The 18,667-nt window shown below is 49.1% G+C and overlaps 2 protein-coding genes across 8 annotated transcripts in view; both read right to left on the bottom strand.

Moving 5' to 3' along the window:
* Positions 1-18,667, bottom strand: part of CD4 (CD4 molecule) — a 57,712-nt gene that overhangs the window by 26,917 nt on the left and 12,128 nt on the right. For 3 of the 5 annotated variants that reach the window (XM_066358064.1, XM_066358059.1, XM_066358072.1), the window contains exon 1: positions 612-748. The exons of the other annotated variants lie outside the window; for them this stretch is intronic. The gene's annotated coding sequence lies outside the window, so the exon portion shown is untranslated. Of the gene's footprint in view, positions 1-611; positions 749-18,667 lie in introns of those variants that run through there. 5 annotated transcript variants of the gene reach the window in all.
* On the bottom strand, positions 11,462-17,383 carry LAG3 (lymphocyte activating 3). 3 transcript variants are annotated; one of them, XM_066361242.1, is made up of 8 exons: positions 16,989-17,383; positions 16,560-16,710; positions 15,940-16,226; positions 15,038-15,301; positions 14,364-14,639; positions 12,390-12,632; positions 11,981-12,108; positions 11,462-11,677 (listed from the first exon to the last, which is right to left on the bottom strand). In XM_066361242.1, exons 1-8 carry the CDS (start codon positions 17,044-17,046, stop codon positions 11,513-11,515), a joined length of 1,572 nt encoding a protein of 523 aa, XP_066217339.1. In that variant the 5' UTR covers positions 17,047-17,383; the 3' UTR covers positions 11,462-11,512. The 3 variants fall into 3 exon arrangements, with proteins under 3 accessions (XP_066217339.1, XP_066217340.1, XP_066217341.1); XM_066361243.1 differs by having other exon boundaries at positions 15,940-16,199; XM_066361244.1 differs by lacking the exon at positions 15,038-15,301.

The following is an 18,667-nucleotide window of genomic DNA, read 5'->3' as shown; positions in this document are numbered from 1 at the left end:
AATTAACAGAGGCTGCATCAGTCATGTGCCTTATGAAGTGCTGCAAATGATTTTTGGGGTGACTTTTTTGGTGATTGTGTCATTGGCAAATTGATTTTGAAAGAATTGCCTCTACTTCTCTTTCTCTATTTTTCTCTTTTTCTGGCTTTTTCCTTTGTTTCCTCTTTTTTCATTTATCTTTTATAGGCTTCCTCCCTCTGTAATATTTGTTCTATTTCTTTCCCACTCCTTTCTTCTTTCTTTCCTCTTTTCCTCCCTCTCCCTGTCTTCATCTTCTCCACTCCTATAGCTAATTGCCTTCCACTGCCTTTCTCAGCCTGAGGGCTGAGTTCCCACTTTTTCTCTGATTTTGCAATGTGAGTCAACACCCCTCTGAGGAGCTCCTGGTCTGGGCACTGAGCTGCACATGGTGGAGATGCGGAGAGGGGTTTGGCATAGTCCTTGGCCTCTTGAGGCTCACAGTCCCAAAGGGAGATCACTGCTCATGAAAACAAGAGAAGGTGGCCAGAGCTGTGGGCAGAGACCTGGGAGTCTAGTACATTCCACTGCACCTGCTGCCACGTTCTCCTCCCCTTCCCAGACCTGCAGAAAGGAATGAAGCTGAGTCTTACCTCTAGGCCTGTGTCTTTTGTCTCCCCTGTGTCTGCTTCTCGCACAGGTGTGCCTATGTGAGGGCTGGGAGCTCTGGCACCAGGAGCCCACTGGGGAGAGTGCTTGCTACTCCTGCAGAGCTGCAAGTAACGAAGAAACAGGAAGCCCAGTAGTGAGGCTCCTCCACACCCCGGACCTGGGCCGGGCCCCAACGTCACCATCTGGGGCTGGGGTCCCCACCCCCAAGCCTGTTGGAGAAGATGTCAAAGTGAAAATACCAAAGTCAAGGGAAAAAGTTAAGCAGAATCAGGCTGCCCAGAGCGTCATAGGCTTCTTGTTGGGTGGCAAGAAAAAGTGTCACTGCACTTTTTTGTTAGGTGGCGAAAAGAAGATTCTGTCTGTGATACTGCAGTCTGGCCTGGGCTTCAGGGAAAGAAGTGGGAGGCGAGCAGAGGGCATATGAGAACAGCTGTGGTAAGACCTCAAAAGCAGCTTGCTCCCGGGCCCTGCGGGCACTTGTTCATGAGTAGGCACCAAAAAGGGCCTGGCGGAAAGGAGGATATTGGAGATACCTAGAATGACCAGGGACCAGACTCTTTCCCTCTGGGCCTTTGTTCCTGGCCAACCCTCAACGTTTATCTCTCAAGAGCTCCAGATGTGTATATCCTTCTGCCCATTGGACATCTCTCCCTGGATGTTCACCAGACATAGCAAAGTCAACTGTCCTAAACCAATCTTATCATCTGCATATTGCTACCCTGTTACCCTAAAGTAAAAGACCTTTCAAAGTGAGAGGCAACAGTCCTGGCCAGATAGCTTGGTTGGTTGGAGTATCATCCTGATGTACAAAGGTTGTGGTTTCAATCCCTGGTCAGGGCACATACAAAAACAGATCAATGCTTCTGTCTCTCTCTTTTTCTCTTCCTTCCTCTCTCTCTAAAATCAATAAGTAATTTTTTTTGTAAGAGAGACAGACAGGCAGGAAGGGAGAGAGATGAGAGGCATCAACTCACAGTTGCATCACCTTAATAGTTCATTGATTGCTTTTTTCACATGTGCCTTGACCAAAGGGCTTCAGCTGAGCCAGCAACCCCTTGCTCAAGCCAATGACCTTGGGCTCAAGCCAGTGACCATGGGGTCATGTCCACGATCCACACTCAAGCCAGCAACCCCACACTTAAAGTTGTGAGCCCATGCTCAAGCCAGATGAGCCAGTGCTCAAGCCAGTGACCTTTTGGGGGTTTTGAACCAGGGTCCTCAGCATTCCAGGCTGACACTCTATCCACTGTACCACTGCCTAGTCAGGCCAATAAACAAAAAATTTTTTTAGATTTTACTTGTTCATTTTTCAGAGAGAGAGAGAAAGGGGGGAGCAGAAAACATTAATTCCTATATGTGCCTTGACCAGGCAAGCCCAGGGTTTCAAACCAGCAACCTCAGCATTGCAGGTCAATGCTTTATCCACTGCACCAACACAGGTCAGGCTAAACAATTTTTTAAAAATGTTTTAGGCCCTGGCCAGTTTGCTCAGCGGTAGATCGTTGGCCTGGCATGTGGAAGTCCCAGCTTCAATTCCCAGTCAGGGCTCACAGGAGAAGCACTCATCTGCTTCTCCACCCTTCCCCCTCTCCTTCCTCTCTGTCTCTTCCCCTCCTGCAGCCTAGGCTCCATTGGAGCAAAGTTGGCCCTGGGTGTTGAGGATGGCTCCATGGCCTCTGCCTCAGGCTCTAGAATGGCTCCGGCTGCAATGAAACAATGGCCCAGCTGGGCAGAGTATCGCCCCCTGGTGGGCATGCCGGGTGGATCTCAGTCAGGTGCATGCGGAAATCTGACTGCTTCCCCGCTTTTAACTTTGGAAAAACAAACAAACAAATAAATAAATAAAATGTTTTCATGTGAGAAGCAACAAGCATTTATTTGAGATCAGAAGAATAGCTATTTGGGAAGCATTGATTCCAGCAGAAACCCAAATAATGTTCCAATTAGGAGACAAAGACAAGGGGCATTTATAAGAAAGGAAAGGTGAACAATTACATCAATACAAAGAAGGCATTTCTATTGGTGCAGATAACATAACATAATGATGTTTATTCTAAAGAATGCTTTTAATTTTCAGTCTAGTAGTCATCACTCCAATAGTCATAATAACTGCTTTCTTATTATCCTTGAAACAGTTCTTCGGGACACAATGTTGCTTTAGGCCCACCCAGTCCAAAAATTATTTTGCCCTGTTATAACATTCCAAAGTTTTGAGGCATAAGATGGGCAACGTGCCTCTCGCATAACAGCTCCGGTTCCATTTTAAAGTGACTCTGTTTTGTTCTTTTCAGTCAGCACTGAGCCATGTGCATTTCTCCATTTCTCATGCACAAGCACTTGTGCAAGACTGGGGACAAGAAAAAGCCCCACCACAAGAAGTAGAAGTATGAGCTGGGACACACTGCTGCCAAAACTAAGTTTAGCCCTACACCGACACACAGTCTGCATGTGGGGAGAAGTACCGAGGCTTGAGGCTGGACATGAGCACTTTCCCTGGGACTCCAAGTGTTACATACGCAAAACAGGGATTGCTGATGCTGTCTGCAATGCATCCAACAATCAGCCAGTCTGTATCAAGACCTTAATAATGAGCGGCATTGTGCTCACTGACAGTGCCCCACTATTCACTGCCCCCCAGCCACAAGAAGGTGGCCAAGCTGATTCCTGAGAAGGAATAGAATTTAAAGAAGAAAAACAATCAAAGAAAATTTAGAAGAAATATGGTAAAAGAAAAAAGGATGGCAACATCCGCAGCCTTCTAGAGGAGGAGTTCCAGCAGGGCAAGCTTTTTGCTCACATTACTTCAATACCAGGCCAGAGCGGCAGGCAAATGGTTCTGTGCTAGATGGCAAGGAGCTGGAGTTCAGCCAAGGGAAACCAAGGCCAGAAAGGCAAATAAATCCCCCTTCTTCCTATTATAGCTCATGTAATGAAGGTATGTATTGTTTTTAAATAAATAAATAAACAAATTCATTTATTATTTTTTTATACCTGCAACTCTGCTTCTCCTTCAAATCTCTCATTCATTGAGGGCTTCGCCACCCACCAAGTTGAAGAAGCCAAAAAATATGGGCATAATTTGAGAGAGAGGGAGAGAGAAACATTAACTCATCATTGCTTCACTTTAGTTGTTCATTGATTGCTTCTCATTCATACCTTGACTAGGGGGTCTCAAGCTGAGCCAGTGACCCCTTGCTCAAGCTGGCAACCTTGGGCTCAAGCCAGTGACCTTTGGGCTCAAGCCGGTGATCTTTGGATGGTGTTGATGACCCTGCACTCAAGCCAGTGACCACATACTCAAACTGGGGAGCCCATAACCTCAGGGTTTTGAACCCAGTGACCTCAGAGTTCCAGGTTGATGTTCTATCCACTGCACCACCATTGGTCAGGTGGATGTTATCTTCTAAATATCTCTGAAGTCTATCCAAGTCACTCTACTCTACTGCCACCATTCCCATCCAAGGTGCCAATATCATCTTTTTCCTGGACGATCACCTTTGACTCCTCACTGGTCTCCCAGCCTCTCTATTCTTCTTCCTCTAAGACATCCTCTGCACAGCAGCCTAAATTTAAATAAGCACATATCATCATGCCATTCCCCTACTATGAAAAAAAAATGTCTAGTTGAGCTTGCAACTCCAACAATTAATACAGTGTTTCCACTTGAGACAACTATTGGGCTTCATCTGCAGCAGAAGCACTTCTCTTTTTTTTTTTATTTTATTTATTTATTTATTTTTTTTTTTTTTTATTTTTTTTACAGAGACAGAGAGTCAGAGAGAGGGCCAGACAGGGACAGACAGACAGGAATGGAGAGAGATGAGAAGCATCAATCATTAGTTTTTCGTTGCACATTGCAACACCTTAGTTGTTCATTGATTGCTTTCTCATATGTGCCTTGACCGCGGGCCTTCAGCAGACCAAGTAACCCCTTGCTCGAGCCAGCGACCTTGGGTCCAAGCTGGTGAATTTTTGCTCAAACCAGATGAGCTCACGCTCAAGCTGGTGACCTTCGGGTCTCGAACCTGGGTCCTCCGCATCCCAGTTCGACGCTCTATCCACTGCGCCACCGCCTGGTCAGGCAGAAGCACTTCTCTTTTTACAACATTTCATAACAAATGAGAAGTGCTACATCTCATTCTATACAATGTACTCAAGGGTTGAACTTTAATAAAATTAATATTTAATGCTTCATCAAGGGCATTCTTAAGTGAAACATTTTTTTCCTTTTTTAATTGCAAGTGCCTGGCAGTGAAGACTACAATGACTATAGTATGATTTGGCTCCATTGCCTTGGTTTGTGCTAAGGCAGCAAGCATCTGTCCCAGATTGCTTTTGCAACATCATTGCAATGTCAACATACAGAAAACTTTCCATTATTTTAATGAAAATTACCTGATTTTGGACCTCACAAACCCTGACAGGGTCTTAGGAACTCCCATGGGCCACACTTTGAGAACCACTAATCTAGAAATTTTTAATTCATTCTTCAGATCTTAATCATCTCTCTGCACAGACCTTCATTGTTACCAAAGTCTGTTTTCTTTTCTTCCTTAGTAATACCCTCGATTTTTAGTGGAGCTCATGGCTGCCCAGATTTAAGTTATAATTCCCAGCCTCCTTTGCAGCTGGATGTGGCTAAGTGACAATTGTAGTTAATGGATATAAGTGAAAATGTTTGGTACATCTTCTAAAGAACACCTTAAAAGAGGGTATATGTCCTTCAAGAGAGGATACCCTTAATAGGAGGGTAGGTGTCCTTCCTCAGGCCTTCATTCCCTTACTGCAGGCTGGAATGCAGACACCCTCTGTCTGCTTTCTCATTTACATTCCCTAGCAGGCTCCGATGGGCATTTAAGTTTATAACCCTGATCTAGTCTGGTTCCTCCATTCATTCATGTATTCAGCAAGTGTTAAGTGTCTACCAGACCCAAGGTACTCTGCTGAGTGCTGGAGATGTTAGGTAAACTAGACATGCTCACTGCTCTAGCCTGTGACGTAGACACTAAACACTCAACAATTTCATGATGATTAGACAGTGCTACAAAGAGAGAAGCAGACAGTGCTAAAAGAGCTTATCACAGGGAAGTTTGCTTCAATTGGGGGACTGAAAAAGACTTCCATGGGAAGTGTGTATTCTTAAGCATTGGGCTCTGCTACAAGTAAAAGGAAATTCAACATAATAGAAGCTTACATGAGACTGAAGTTGATTCTCACCTGAGAGGAGTCTGGAGGGGTGAGGGAGGTGAGGGGACTCCACATTGTACCCTAGAGACTGGATTTGGGCTCGACCATCTTTTACCCATGACCTCTCCTCATAGCCTGAGAAGACTACTGAAGTTCCTCAGCTGAAATCAGGATCTTTGCAGTAATATCTTCCAGTACTCTGTGCTGCTTCTCACCTGGAAGCACTTGTCCAAGTAAGGATTATGAAATTATTGTTTAGTGACTAGAATGGCTACCGCCTCTGTCTTATTTAGTACCAGCAGAGTGCCTAGGGCCTGCTAGACCCTTAATACTTTTCAAATCTTTTATATATATAAATTTTATTGATATTTATTGATATTAAGTTTGTTGTGATAAAATATATACATACCACCATAGAAATTACCATTCTAACCATGTTTAAGTGCACAGTTCTGTGGCATTAAATACATTCACATTGATGTACAATCATCCCACCATCCACCTCCAGAACTTTCTCATGTTCCCCAACTGAAACTCTATACTTGTTAAACCCTAACTCCCTATTCTCCCTCTTCCTAGCTCCTGACCGTTGAATAATTTTTAAAAAAAATGTTTATTTTAGCCTGACCAGGCGGTAGCGCAGTTGATAGAGCATCGGACTGGGATGCGGAGGACCCAGGTTCGAGACCCCGAGGTCACCAGCTTGAGCGTGGGCTCATCTGGTTTGAGCAAAGCTCACTAGCTTGGACCCAAGGTTGCTGGCTTGAGCAAGGGGTTACTCGGTCTGCTGAAGCCCCATGGTCAAGGCACATATGAGAAAGCAATCAATGAATAACTAAGGTGTCGCAACGAGAAACTAATGATTGATGCTTCTCATCTCTCTCCATTCCTGTCTGTCCCTATCTGTCCCTCTCTCTGACTCTCTGTCTCTGTAAAAAAAATAAAATAAAATAATTTAAAAAATGTTTATTTTATTGATTAGAGAGAGAGAGGAAGACAGTAGAGAGAAGGAAGGGAGAGGACAGAAACATCGATCTGTTCCTGTATGTGCCCTGAGTAGGGATCGAACCTGGCAAACTCTGTGCTTCAGGAAGATGCTCCAGTGAACAACGCCATCCAGCCAGAGCTATTGAATACTTTTTGAGTGAATGAATGGAGAGGGACTAGATTGAATCACAAACTTACATGCCTACAGGAGCCTGCCAGGTAATGTAAATGAGAAAAGCAGACTGGCTGTGAACAATAGGGAGGGGTGGGGACTGAGGTAAACTAGAGAGTACCTGCCGCAGTTAATGAGAATGGCCACTAATCACACAACTGCAGCTGAGTTGATAGTAGAGGTTGTACCTGAATGTGAACTCAGAGTTGCCAGCTCTGCCAAAATTTTGAGAGAAGATGGAAAACCAGACATTTATACAATATCTCCTCATTTTAATGTTGGTAACTAATTTTTTTTGTTTTGTTTTGTTTTAACACTGGGTAAATCAAACAAAGCATTCCAAGGGCTGGGTCTAGCTTAGGGCTCACAGTTTGCACCTGATGATCAAGATGGATTATGTGACACTTGGGTCTGTGATCGGTGAACACCTATGAAAATGAGTTCCCAAAAGTCAACAGGCTCCAAGAACTCAGCTCTCTCTCTGGGATTTCCAAAGAGGAAGAGAAAACAAGTTTATATTGAACATTTTGAACAGCTGTGTGCTTTATATGGCTGTATATTATATTTAATCCTTACAACACTAATAGGGTATAAACATTATTCTGCAGACCATACAGGTAGGGACACTGAGGCTCAGGCTCAGAAAGTTTAATAAAATTGCCGAAGGCCACACACAGAGCTGGTGGCCATAACTGGTGGAGCTGAAATTTGAACTTCTACCTGGACCTCAATGTCTGGATTGTCCCCCTCATCCCACTTCCTCTCTTCCTCATTAAGGAAGTCCAGGATAATGACTTAAAGCCATCTTCCCATACCGGTGCAGGGATATGAGGCTGACAACCTCATCTGGGGCTTCTGAGGCTTAGCGTCACCACTATCCCTCATATCTATAGGGTGATTTTCCATTTTCAAAACACTTTAGCACATGCCAAACCCTTCTGGTAGGTATTACTATCCTCATTTTGCAGAAGAAGAAACTGAACTTAAGCTATTTGCTTCATGATAGGACTATAAGCACGGAGCATGGAGATTTCCAGAAGTCTCTTGTTCCTGGTACAGAGCTATTTTTGCCGCATGGGTTCTGTCTCCAGACTAGAAGAGGGGAGGAGGTCAAGTGGGGAGAAAGGGAGGGAAAGCAGGGGGAAGCCTTCACTAAGGCTGACAGAGTGGTGAAGGCCCAGCTTTTGGAGAAGGGGTGGGGCTGCCTGTGGAAGCCTGTGGGAGGGAAGTTGGAAGGCCCAGGTGCAGTCCTGTGGTGGCCTCCTTACCATAAACATCTGCAGCTACACTGACACCCTCTGCAAAGGGGGTTGGGGGCAGGGCTTAAAGACGAGGGTGTGGGGGAGGGGCCACAGAGCCTGTTCTCTGGGAAGTAGAGTCTTGGAGGGCTGACCCATCTCCACCTTGGCCACATTCTCCCTAGTGTCATGACCATCTCCTGCAACTATCAGAGGGTGGTTCTTGGGCCTCCCACACCCCATGGGAGCTATGAGCAGGCAAATTTCAGAGCCCAGCCCGGGCTCAGCCAGCTGGCACCTGCAGCCCTTTGGATAAACTGTCAGCCGCAGGGTGAAACAGATAGAACTCATCCCCACCCCAACCCCATGCCCTTCAAAGGGCAAACTCCACCTTGGGGTGGGCCCAAGCAAGGACACCTAAACTCCTTGCTCACCTCCTTTGTGAGAGGGATAGCAGCAGGGTCCAGGCCTGCACTCTAACACCTTTGCCTGGTGGGGGAGGTCAAATCGGGAACTTTCTGGGCCTGCCCTGCACCATAAAGATAAGAAGACCAAGGTCAGAAGAGTGGACACACTGGCAAATGTGACCACAGGTCTGGATGAGCACAGCATGGCCTCTAGCCTGACACACTTGACTTGGCAAGACTCTGGACTTCATTTGGCCTCCAGAACTTCTGGACAGTGGACAATCGGGGGGCTGTCAGTTCCATGTAGGGCTGGGGGTGGAGGTACTCAGAGATATCTCTTCCTCTCTTGTGGTCTAGCTCTCTTTCAGGCATTGTTCCTCCTATGCTAGCCCAAGATGACACAAGATGGCCCCAGTGATTCCTACCTCCTTCAGGTCACACCCTTATGTTGTCCCCTCCCACAGTGCACTGGTTTTTGTGACCAATAGAATAGGGCAGGAGGGAAGGTATGTCACTTTCCAAATTAGGTTATAAAGGCATGATAGCTTTTGTCTTGGCTGCTCAGGAGCAGCCCTAAGAAGAGGCCCAGGTGGGGTGGAATTAACACCTCTGGCCAGCAGCCACCTAAGGAGCCTTCTTGGAAGCAGATCTTCGTCCAGCCAAGCCTTCAGATGACTCCAGCTTGGACTCACATTTTGGTAGCAACCTCACAAGAGACCCTGCCCCAGAACTACTCAACTCAGTTGTTCCTGGATTCCTGACCATGTGAGATATTTATTGTTTTAAATTACTGAGTTTTGGGGTGATTTATTATGTGTCAATGCATAACTAATATACCCCTTCCTTTTTAATCAGGACCTAAGATGGTCCCTCTCCCATTCCCTGCGGGTCGCACTGAGTTCCCTGCCTCATTGATGCCCCTTCCTTGTCCAGGTCCCCAGCCAGAAACACTGGTTTGGTTCACAGATAAACCTGGCAGTGTGGGATGAATTAACATAGCTCCCTGTAAGGACTAAGAAGACATGAAAGGGCCGGATGTTATCTTGCTAGGGCTTTGAGGGGAGAGAGGGAGGAGCCGGTGTGTCACCCCCTAGGAGAGATCTCATAGGGAAGGGAGTAAAAATTAATAAAATTATCACTGTATGTACAAGTCCCATGCCCTCTCTTCCTTCCACTCTTTGCTCTTCACTTCTTTAGTGGGTGAACAAGGTGGCCCTTCACTCTGCCCCTGTCCCCTCCCTGTCCCCTTTGTGGAGGAGCATGGGGAAGTCCCCGCATAGATGCTGGTGAATCCTCGATGACTACTTTCATAAGCCCAAAGGGCATAGGAAATGTAGAAAGGAAAAATGCCACCCACAGAAATTTCCAGGAAACCCTTGCCCCATTGAAACATGTGGGCTCCTGCAGATTTGCTTCCACTCCCTTTCAATTTTTTCTTTCCCTTCTGTCCAGGGTAAAGTTCCCTGACAGAGCTATCTGCAGCCAAAGTCCAGAGCCCTGCACACATTGCAAGCAGAGGTCTAGGTCACTGTGGGGGTGCTGCTCTGAGTGCGCTCTGCTGACGATGATCTGCATGGCCCAGATAAATGTTCTTTCCAAGAAAGACAGAGCGAGGGGAGAGGCAGGCTGGTGGGTCTTCTATATCCTTCCTGGCATCACCTGAGCAGGCCTGCTTCCTCCTTCACAAATGGATGATCAGACAAGTACATCCCATGGGTGGAGCACATCACAGTTTTCCAAGCCCTTTTATTATCCAGTATTCACAATAGCCCATTTTGATTGGTTATTATCATTATCCCATTTAAAAGGTGAGGAAGCTGAGGCTCAGGGAGAGTAACTCTGATCACATCAGCACAGCTGGGATCAGAAGCCAGGTCTCCTGACTCCCAAAGCTGCAGCAGTAGCCAGCTGTCTTGTTGACTGTTCTTGTCCCCACGTGGGGCCTTTGTTCACAGCACTCTCCTTTGTCAGACTTGAATCAACCTTGCTGGGTGCAGGGCTCTGTGTCCCAGGGCATATATTGTTCAGTCCCTCTCCTGGTGGGTACATAGGCATGTGACAGCTGCTGGGTGCACACTCATATGCAGGCCATAGCAAGGGCTCCCCACAAAGGCAGTGCCTACCTGTGAGGATATGTGTCCACCTTTCCATTGCACTGCTGATCTCCGGCCTGCTCAGGCCTACCCAGTGACCCTCAGTGGTGAGTGACAAACAGTGACCACTTGGTGGCAGTGTGTTCTCATGCCTGGGAACAGACAGGTCCCCAGGAGCTTAGGAAGGGAGGGCAGGGGGGGAGGCAGGCAGGAACCTCAGCCAGCAGCGCAGAAAGGTTGCAAGACTTGATCTTCAGGAGGACTTGACATGGCACGGCTACTGCACGCGCGTGTGCGTGTGGGTGTGCGTGTGCGTGTGCGTGTGTGTGTGTGTGTGTGTGTGTGTGTGGTGAGCGCGCATGCGCGCACTGAAGCTAGAGGGCCAAGGACAGTGCTGAAGTGGAGCCAAATGTGGGGTGTGGTGGGTGGGCCAGAGGAATAAAAATGTAAAGGAAACCAGGGCAGCCAGCACGATATGAGCTAAAGGACAGAGGAAAGGGCTGTGGAGGTAAGGGATAAGAGCTTTCTAGAGCTACAGAAAAGGGCAACCCAGGAGAAAGACAGTAAGAAAGAGATCAAGGCAAAAAGAATCATGGAGAAGCCAGGAACAGAAAAGAGAAGATAAGAGAGACTGGCTGGGGAAAGTAGGTTGAAAGGCTGGGGTGGGAGAAGAGACCCTCAGAGGTCCGAAGAGACAAGAACCTCCCCTGGACAAGAAGGAGCCAGACTCAGGCTTACTGCTGATGGGAATTTATTTGGATTGAGCTATGGAGATCCACTGGCTACCTCAGCTCCAGGTCAGGGCTGCTGTGGCTCCAGCTCCGGCTCTAGCTCCAGCTCTGGCTCCAGCTCCAGGTCTGGCTCTGGCTCCAGGTCTGGTTCTTGCTCCAGATCCCCTATCTTACTTTGAGCCTGAGGTGGGTGAATGCCATGCTCTAAAGCAGAGAATCTTCTTGGTCGCCACTGTAGGAATACGTGGAGGGTAGGAGGAAGAGAACGATGAAGAGAAAGGGAATAAGGAGGATATTGGGTCCATCTATTTTTTCTCAGCCCCCTGCCTTCCCCATCTGGTCCTAGGCCTTTTCTCAGCCCCTTCAAGCCCCCCTTGGGTTCTTCAGACACAAGGGCTTCCCTAGAGGGGAAGGGGCTCTAAAAGCCAGATCAGGGTCCATCTTAGTCACCTTTCCTGAGAAAGGGATGCCAGACAGCACTCTGGACTGGGGAGAATTGAAGCCAGTGGCAGGGGGAAGGGAGTCCTTGGCTCACCCGTCTTTTCCAAAGGTGAAAGCCAAAGGCTGAAGCCACCAAAAGGAGCAGGAGGACACCAAGAGTGAGAAAGAGAGGGAGATGAGCTGTTTTCAGGGCTCCGGGGGCTCTCCCGAAGCGCTGGGCACCTAAGGAGAAAGTACAGGATTAGGCATAGGGTTACTGCCGAAAAAGCAACTTGCCACACCCTCCTATTTTACAGATGCAGACGAGGACCAGAGAGTTTAAGGGACTTGTCCAGAATCATTCAGCTACTTAGTGGCAGAAGTGGGTAGGAACTAGACAAGAGCTGGAAGTCAGGTCCTTAACTAGAAAAAAAAAAAAGCTGGGTGGGCTGTGGAGAGGTTCTGCAAGTTGGATTAAGATGACTGGTCTGTAGTTGGGGCTGAGGTGTTGTGGGGTCTCAGACCTAGGCCAGACGGCTCCGTAAGGTATACAGCTGTCCCGAGAAGCCTCTCCCCCTGGTACAGATGGCACTGCCAGGGCTGGGAAAGGAAGCTGGCCTCCTGCACTTCCAGCCAGGGTCCTGGGGAACTCCGCCAAGACCGCTTGTCCAGGGGGCTCCACTCAAAGCGTTCCTGTCCAGATGCTGGAGTCACCTCACAAAGCAGTTTTCTCAGTTTGCCAGGTAACCCAAAGGATTTGGCAGTCACTGAAAACATTAGAAGAGACCTTTTGAGTACTCAGACCCCCTTACTTGACACCATAATTTCAACTCCCAAGTCTCAATCACATAGCACTCCCCTGGGCTCTGATTGGGTGAGTTTGAGGGGAGGAGATCAGGGTCATGGCCAAATTAACCTTATGAAGACAAAGTTCTGGTCAGACCACTCTGCTGCTCCAAAACTTTCCAGGCTCCCTACAGCCTTCAGGGAACTGTTCAAACTCAGATTGGCCCAGAAGGATCATATAACAAATATTATTTCAGATTCTTTTATTTTTTTTATTGACTTTAGAGAGGGAGAGAGAGAGAAACATCAGTATGTTCCTGCACATTCCCTGACTGGGGATGGAATCCACAACTTTTGTGTATCAGGACAATGCTCTAACCAACTAAGCTACCTGGCCAGGGCTCAGATTCTTTTACATTACTGTCCAGTCAAATGCTCAGAACCCCCAATATCTGTCAGATGAGTGGCCCCCAATAATACTTTGCATTTTCCCTGCTTCTACAATTTGAATCACATCAGTGCCCCTGTCTTGAGATACCCCCTGAATGGAATTGCGTCCTTCCTGAATGTTTGGAGAACAGTGAACTGACCAACTGATCTAGAGTCAGAGCATCTCAAAACTGAACAGTGAGAGACAGATTGAGTAGGAGGAGACAAATGGTGAAGGACATTGAGCTGAGCCTGGTGTACAGGAACCTGAAGGTTTGGAGACACAGACACCTGAGTGTAGCGCCTGAGTCTGTCACTTTCCCAGATGTGTGACTGGAAAAGTTCTTTCTCTATAAAACATCTCCCATCGAGTTGTCATGACATAACATGGGAACTGACACAAAATACTGGACCTTCAAGAAGACTTTGGAAAGAAAGAATTGGAAGGCTTTAGTGACTCACTGCACATGGGGGAAGGAGGAAGGCCAGGTTTCAGGGTGAGTAGGGTGGGATACAAGTAGAGTTATTCACAGGAAGGCTAAGTCAGCAAGAGGATTGGGAATGAGGAAAAAGATGGCATTCAGAGTGAGGCTGAGGTGTGACTACAATATCTACGTAGAAATATCCAGGAAGCATGTGGAAATATAGCATTTGCCCCAGAAGATGTATTACGTATTGGCATATTCACTTATTCATTCAACCTACAGACATTATTATGCACCTACTATGTGGTGCTACTATTTAGTGGCCATAGGTAAGTACTGCAATCAGTAATTGATGGAATTACCAATCAATTCATACATTTTCCGAGTTTCTTTAAAATGAGTATTTGTTTTACAATGTCTTTGAAAGCCCATATCAGTAAATATTTGCTGACTAAAGGACTGCTTTAAGTCCTCCCAAGTCCAGGCCACTTCCCACAACTTTAACCCAAGACCTAACCCCAAAGTAAGACAAGGATTCTAGAAATTGATTCCACCCCTTTTGAACCATTCAAATTCTTGCCACCTCTCCTTCTAACTTCTCAGACCCTCCCCCCAATTCAGAGCAGGGGATCCCCTTAGAGAAAAGTGGAACATTCATCTAGTGACTCAGGGAAGATTTTCAGTTTCAGTTCTTTATATATGGGGGCGAGAAAGGAGGAGGCCACTAAGGGAAGCCTCTGTCACTTGTGCCCATGGCCTGGCATGAGGCGGATTTGCTCAGTCTTTGCTCAGCCCAGCTTCCCAATCTGTCCCAGTTCCCCTGGGTTGGAAGCTGCTCCTTCCCCACACAGAGCTGACCTGTGATGACTGCCACAGTGACAGTGGTACAGAGCTGCTGTGCCTGCAGGTGGACGCAGCAGGTGTAGGTCCCAGCCTGTGCCTGGCTCACAGCCTCTAGTTGAAGAGTAAAGTTGCCATTGTCTCCAGCCACCAGCAGGCTAGGGCCTCCCCCAGGAAGAGCCCACTTGGCAATGAGGGAAGATTGGGTCCCTACACCAGGAGGGAGGTGGCAGGGCAGCTCCACCCGGGAACCTGCTGCTGCGTACACTGTCCGACGGACTGGAGGCTCTGGATCTGGAGAGAAAAGGGAACCCAAAGTTAAAGCAGAGATGGGGAGATAACAGAGGGGCTGGAAAGAAAGCAGAAGACTGAAGGAGGTGGTCCAGCTCTGAAGAGTGATAAGGAGGAGAAGGAGGTGGATGAACCGAAGAGGCTCAGAAACCAGGATGTAGGCTGGGCCAGCAGGAGACCAAAGGCTGGCTGGTATTTGAGGCTGAATAGCCAAAGGAAAGTCTACAACAGGAGCAGGTAGCCGAAAGACTGCAACAGGAGAAAGACAGACCATGAGACAGAGCAATCATAGGTGGTATTAACTGCAGAAGAGCTGCTTTGGGGACCCATAAGTCAGGGGGAGGTGAGAGGGGGACAGGAAGGCATTGTGGTCAAATGTGAAGGCAGCCTGGAGGAGTTACCCAGAACAGTGAGGTTGTGTGTGATGGAGACATTGAAGCCATCTCTGTAGGTGAGGATGCAGCTCCAGGGCCCAGAGTCCAAGGGGCTGACTTGGGGTAAGAAGAGGAAGCTTCCAACCAAGTGGTGATGTGGGGACTCCCGAACAGGGACTCTGCTTGGGCCCTGGAACCAGTGCACCGAGGCTGGGATGTCAGGGTGGCTGAAGGAGCAGTTCAAAACGACCCAATCATTGGTCTTGAGAGACCATGAGGGATGGACAGTCACTGTGCAAGATAAAGAAGGTTTGATCAGACCCACCACAAAAACTTTTCCAACACAGCAGCCAACTAAGCTGGAAGCTCCTGGAAATAGGCACCACAATGTCGATTTCTTTGTATTCACCCCCCACCTCCACCCCTGCCTCCAGCCCCCAGTTCAGTGCCTGGCTCCTGGAGGCATTTAAAATGGATGCCCGGAGTCTCCTATCTACTTCCCCTGACTCGAGGTTTACTTGGCCTGGTCTACTCTTCCCTTTCACCAGGCCTTGCCTTTGGATCCCCACTAAGCCCAACTCCTGAGCTACAGATGTCTGAAATGAATCACTCTACCTCCCCCCACGAGGGGTGCCTCCCTTCCTTCACTTTGGCACTCCCACTGTGGGTGGGGGAAGGGAAGCTCAAGGGGTGATACAATCTCTCCACAGCCCCCCCCCCCCACACACACATACACGTGTTTTTGGGGGGCACCTTCCACTTAGCAATCCAGTTCCCATCTCCTTCCGCTACCCTTCTGGGGGCTTGCTGGGAGAAAATAGAGCGCATCCTTACAAGAACAGTCTCAGCCCAGCCCTTCCTGCCTCCAGACGGCGCAGGACTGGGCGTCCTCCTCCCAACCCGGCTCCCCTCGCCCCGCCCCCACCTACTCGAGGCCAGGCCCACGCGCAGACGGAGGCGGCAGGTGCGGGCGCGGTCCTTGAAGCTCACGGCCGCGCGGTACTCGCCAGCGTCGGAGCGTCTGGCTGGGCGCAGCCAAAGGGAGAAGTCTCCGCGCCGGAGGCCGCGTTCATCCAGCTGCACGCGGGGCTGCAGCGGCGGCCGCCCGCTGCGCAGGCCCCCGGGAGTCAGCCTCAGCATCGTGTAGGGGGCGGGCGCCACTGGGCGCGGGCCCCGGGCTGGAGGCCGGCTAGGCGCGGGGGAGACAGATGGAGACCTTAAAGAGGAAGAAGGCTCAGGGGAGATGCAGTCCCGCCATACTTTGAGGATAAGGAAGCCCACCCAAAGGGAAGATCTTTGACCACTAACTGTCCCCGTCCCCCTTCGCTTTGCGCCGGTACATCCCCTGCTAGCAACCTGTGGGATGCAAGGATGAGGGGAGAAGTCTGCAGAGGAGGGGCAGAGTGGCAGGGAAGGCAGGCCACTGGTTTTAGAGGGACTGACAGCTCAGGGGAGAGGACTGGGGGCTGGCTTGGGCCTTAGGTTATGAGTCTGGATACCATTACTGCTGCATTTGGGAGTTCTGTTTTCCCGTATTTGGGGTGCATACCTGTCTGGTAGATGCTGCCAAGTGACCCCTCCTGTTCGCAGAAGAAGGCTGAGATCCTGGAGGGGGATTTTGGGGCTGCAGGGGAGCCGGACAGGAGCCCCCTCCTGGGTCCACACCTCTGGGACCTCTGCCCCAGGCCTTGCTGTCTCCACTGGGGAGGAAAAAAGAGGCCAAGGGGAAAAGGAAGGGGCCATGAGCCAAGTGACTTAGGAGTAGAGAAGGAGCCTGAGAAGACTAAGGGTTCTGCCCCTTCCCTGACAAAGGGGAGCCTGAAGAGGCTTGGGGTCTGAAGGACTGCCCCAAGCAAGGCATGAGAAGAATCCACCCAAACTAAGAAACTTGGCTTCTATGCAGTCATCCAGGGATCCCTGCCGACCCCCTCCTGTGGGTCTGGAGGTCAGCCCCCCCAGAGGGTCATCCCCACCTTACCTGGAGCCACCCACAGCAGTTGCAGAAGCAGCAAGACCAGAACCTGGTCCTTCCCCATCTCCCCTTAGGCTTGGGCAACAATGAGCCCCACAAAGGGAAGAGATCAGAAAGTGGGGAGAGACAGCCTACCAAAAGAAAGGTTCTGCACAGTAGGAGGTGGAGGAAGGGAACCCAGAGGAAGAGGGACAGGGACAGAGAGTGGAGGAACCAATGACCAAAGGCTGGAATCCAGAGGAAAGCTGGCCAGATCAGGCAGCTGGGGGCTGGGACAGGTAGGGGGTGAAGGAGGGGGGTCCCAGGGAATGGGACAGGGCGGTGGCAGAGAGCAGAGCGAGGCAAGGTGAATGTCTTGAGCTGGGAGGCCGGTCTGCTGCTCCCAGGGCCCTTGCCCCTGTCCTTCTGCTTTCCCTCCACCTTCCCCACTTCCCCTCCGCGTTGCCCCCCCCAACACACTTCAGGGTTTACAGTTTCGCTTCGCAGTGGAAAGTCTGAGGGGGCTGATTCCCAGCAGCATTACCCTCCACCCCTGTGGTGGCGCTCCCCTTGTTTATTTCCTCAGTCCTGGGTGTCCCCACCACCCCCTCTCTGCCCTCCCCTACCCTCCTGACTGTTCTTTTTCCCAAGACCTTCTGCCCTCCTCTGGAAACCCTTTCTGCCTAAAACTACCTGCTTGCCCATCTATAAGCTGCCTCCCCAATCAATCCCAACATTCACACTTTCTTCCTGGCCAGCCCTTTGGTACCAGTCCCCTCCCTCATTCCTTCAATCTCCTAGAACTTCATTACCCTTGTAGACCTGCCTCCCCCACCCATCCATTCGATGATTTTGGGGAATAAGGTAAACAGCTTTACTGGACCCTGAAAGATGTTAAGTCTGGGGAATGGCACCTAAGCCCAGGGAAAAGAATAGTTACGTTGTATTGAGCCTTCAGTGTGTTAGGCACTGTATTGGACACTGTAGATACCGTAACTCATGAGATCTAATGTTATCCTCATTGTACAGATGAGGAAACTAAGAGGCTCAGAGATTAAATAAAATTCCAAAATCAATTATGGAGTGTGAAGACAAAAGCTATGTATAGACCTGACCCTTGGTGAACTATGGCTCTTTTGACAAGAATGGTGGCATCAATGAGTCACACACACCCTACCCCAGCTCAAACCAGTATATACTCAGCATCTGCTCCTAATCAGTGGTTCTGGATTGGCCAGGGTGATATGGAGAAATTGAAGAGATCCTTCAACAGAGATCAAACTCTAGAAAAAGAGGCAGTAGTATGGAAGAAAGCCTGAGACTGCCAGAGAGACTCTTGCTCCCCATCCCACCCAGTTTGAGGAGCAAAGCAGGGAGTGGTGGAGGGTTGGTGCCAAGAACTTACAGCCAGCCTGGGTACTGTAGGAGGCCCTGGAATTCTCTACTTAACCAGGTGCTCACTTTCTCAGTGCCAGAAAGGGAAATTCTGATGCCAGGACTCATTCCAGGTACAAGGAGGTTGAGACCCAGGCCTCCCAGCCCTCTCCCACTGGAGTAGGACTTCTTGTTTCTGAAGCGGTTTCTTTGCCTGGTTCAGCACAATAGGGCTGGTAGCTTTCCACTCTGCTCAGCAGTGTCTAGACCTGGTGTGGTCTAGCAGAGAAGTGTGTATTACTGGGGAGGAGCATCCCTTAGAATCCAAAAAG

The sequence above is a fragment of the Saccopteryx leptura genome, chromosome 1 (genome assembly GCF_036850995.1).
Source record: "Saccopteryx leptura isolate mSacLep1 chromosome 1, mSacLep1_pri_phased_curated, whole genome shotgun sequence".
In the NCBI taxonomy this organism is placed as follows: domain Eukaryota; kingdom Metazoa; phylum Chordata; class Mammalia; order Chiroptera; family Emballonuridae; genus Saccopteryx; species Saccopteryx leptura.
The sequence above is the reverse complement of the archived record's forward strand: the minus strand, read 5'-3'. Positions and strand labels throughout refer to the sequence as shown.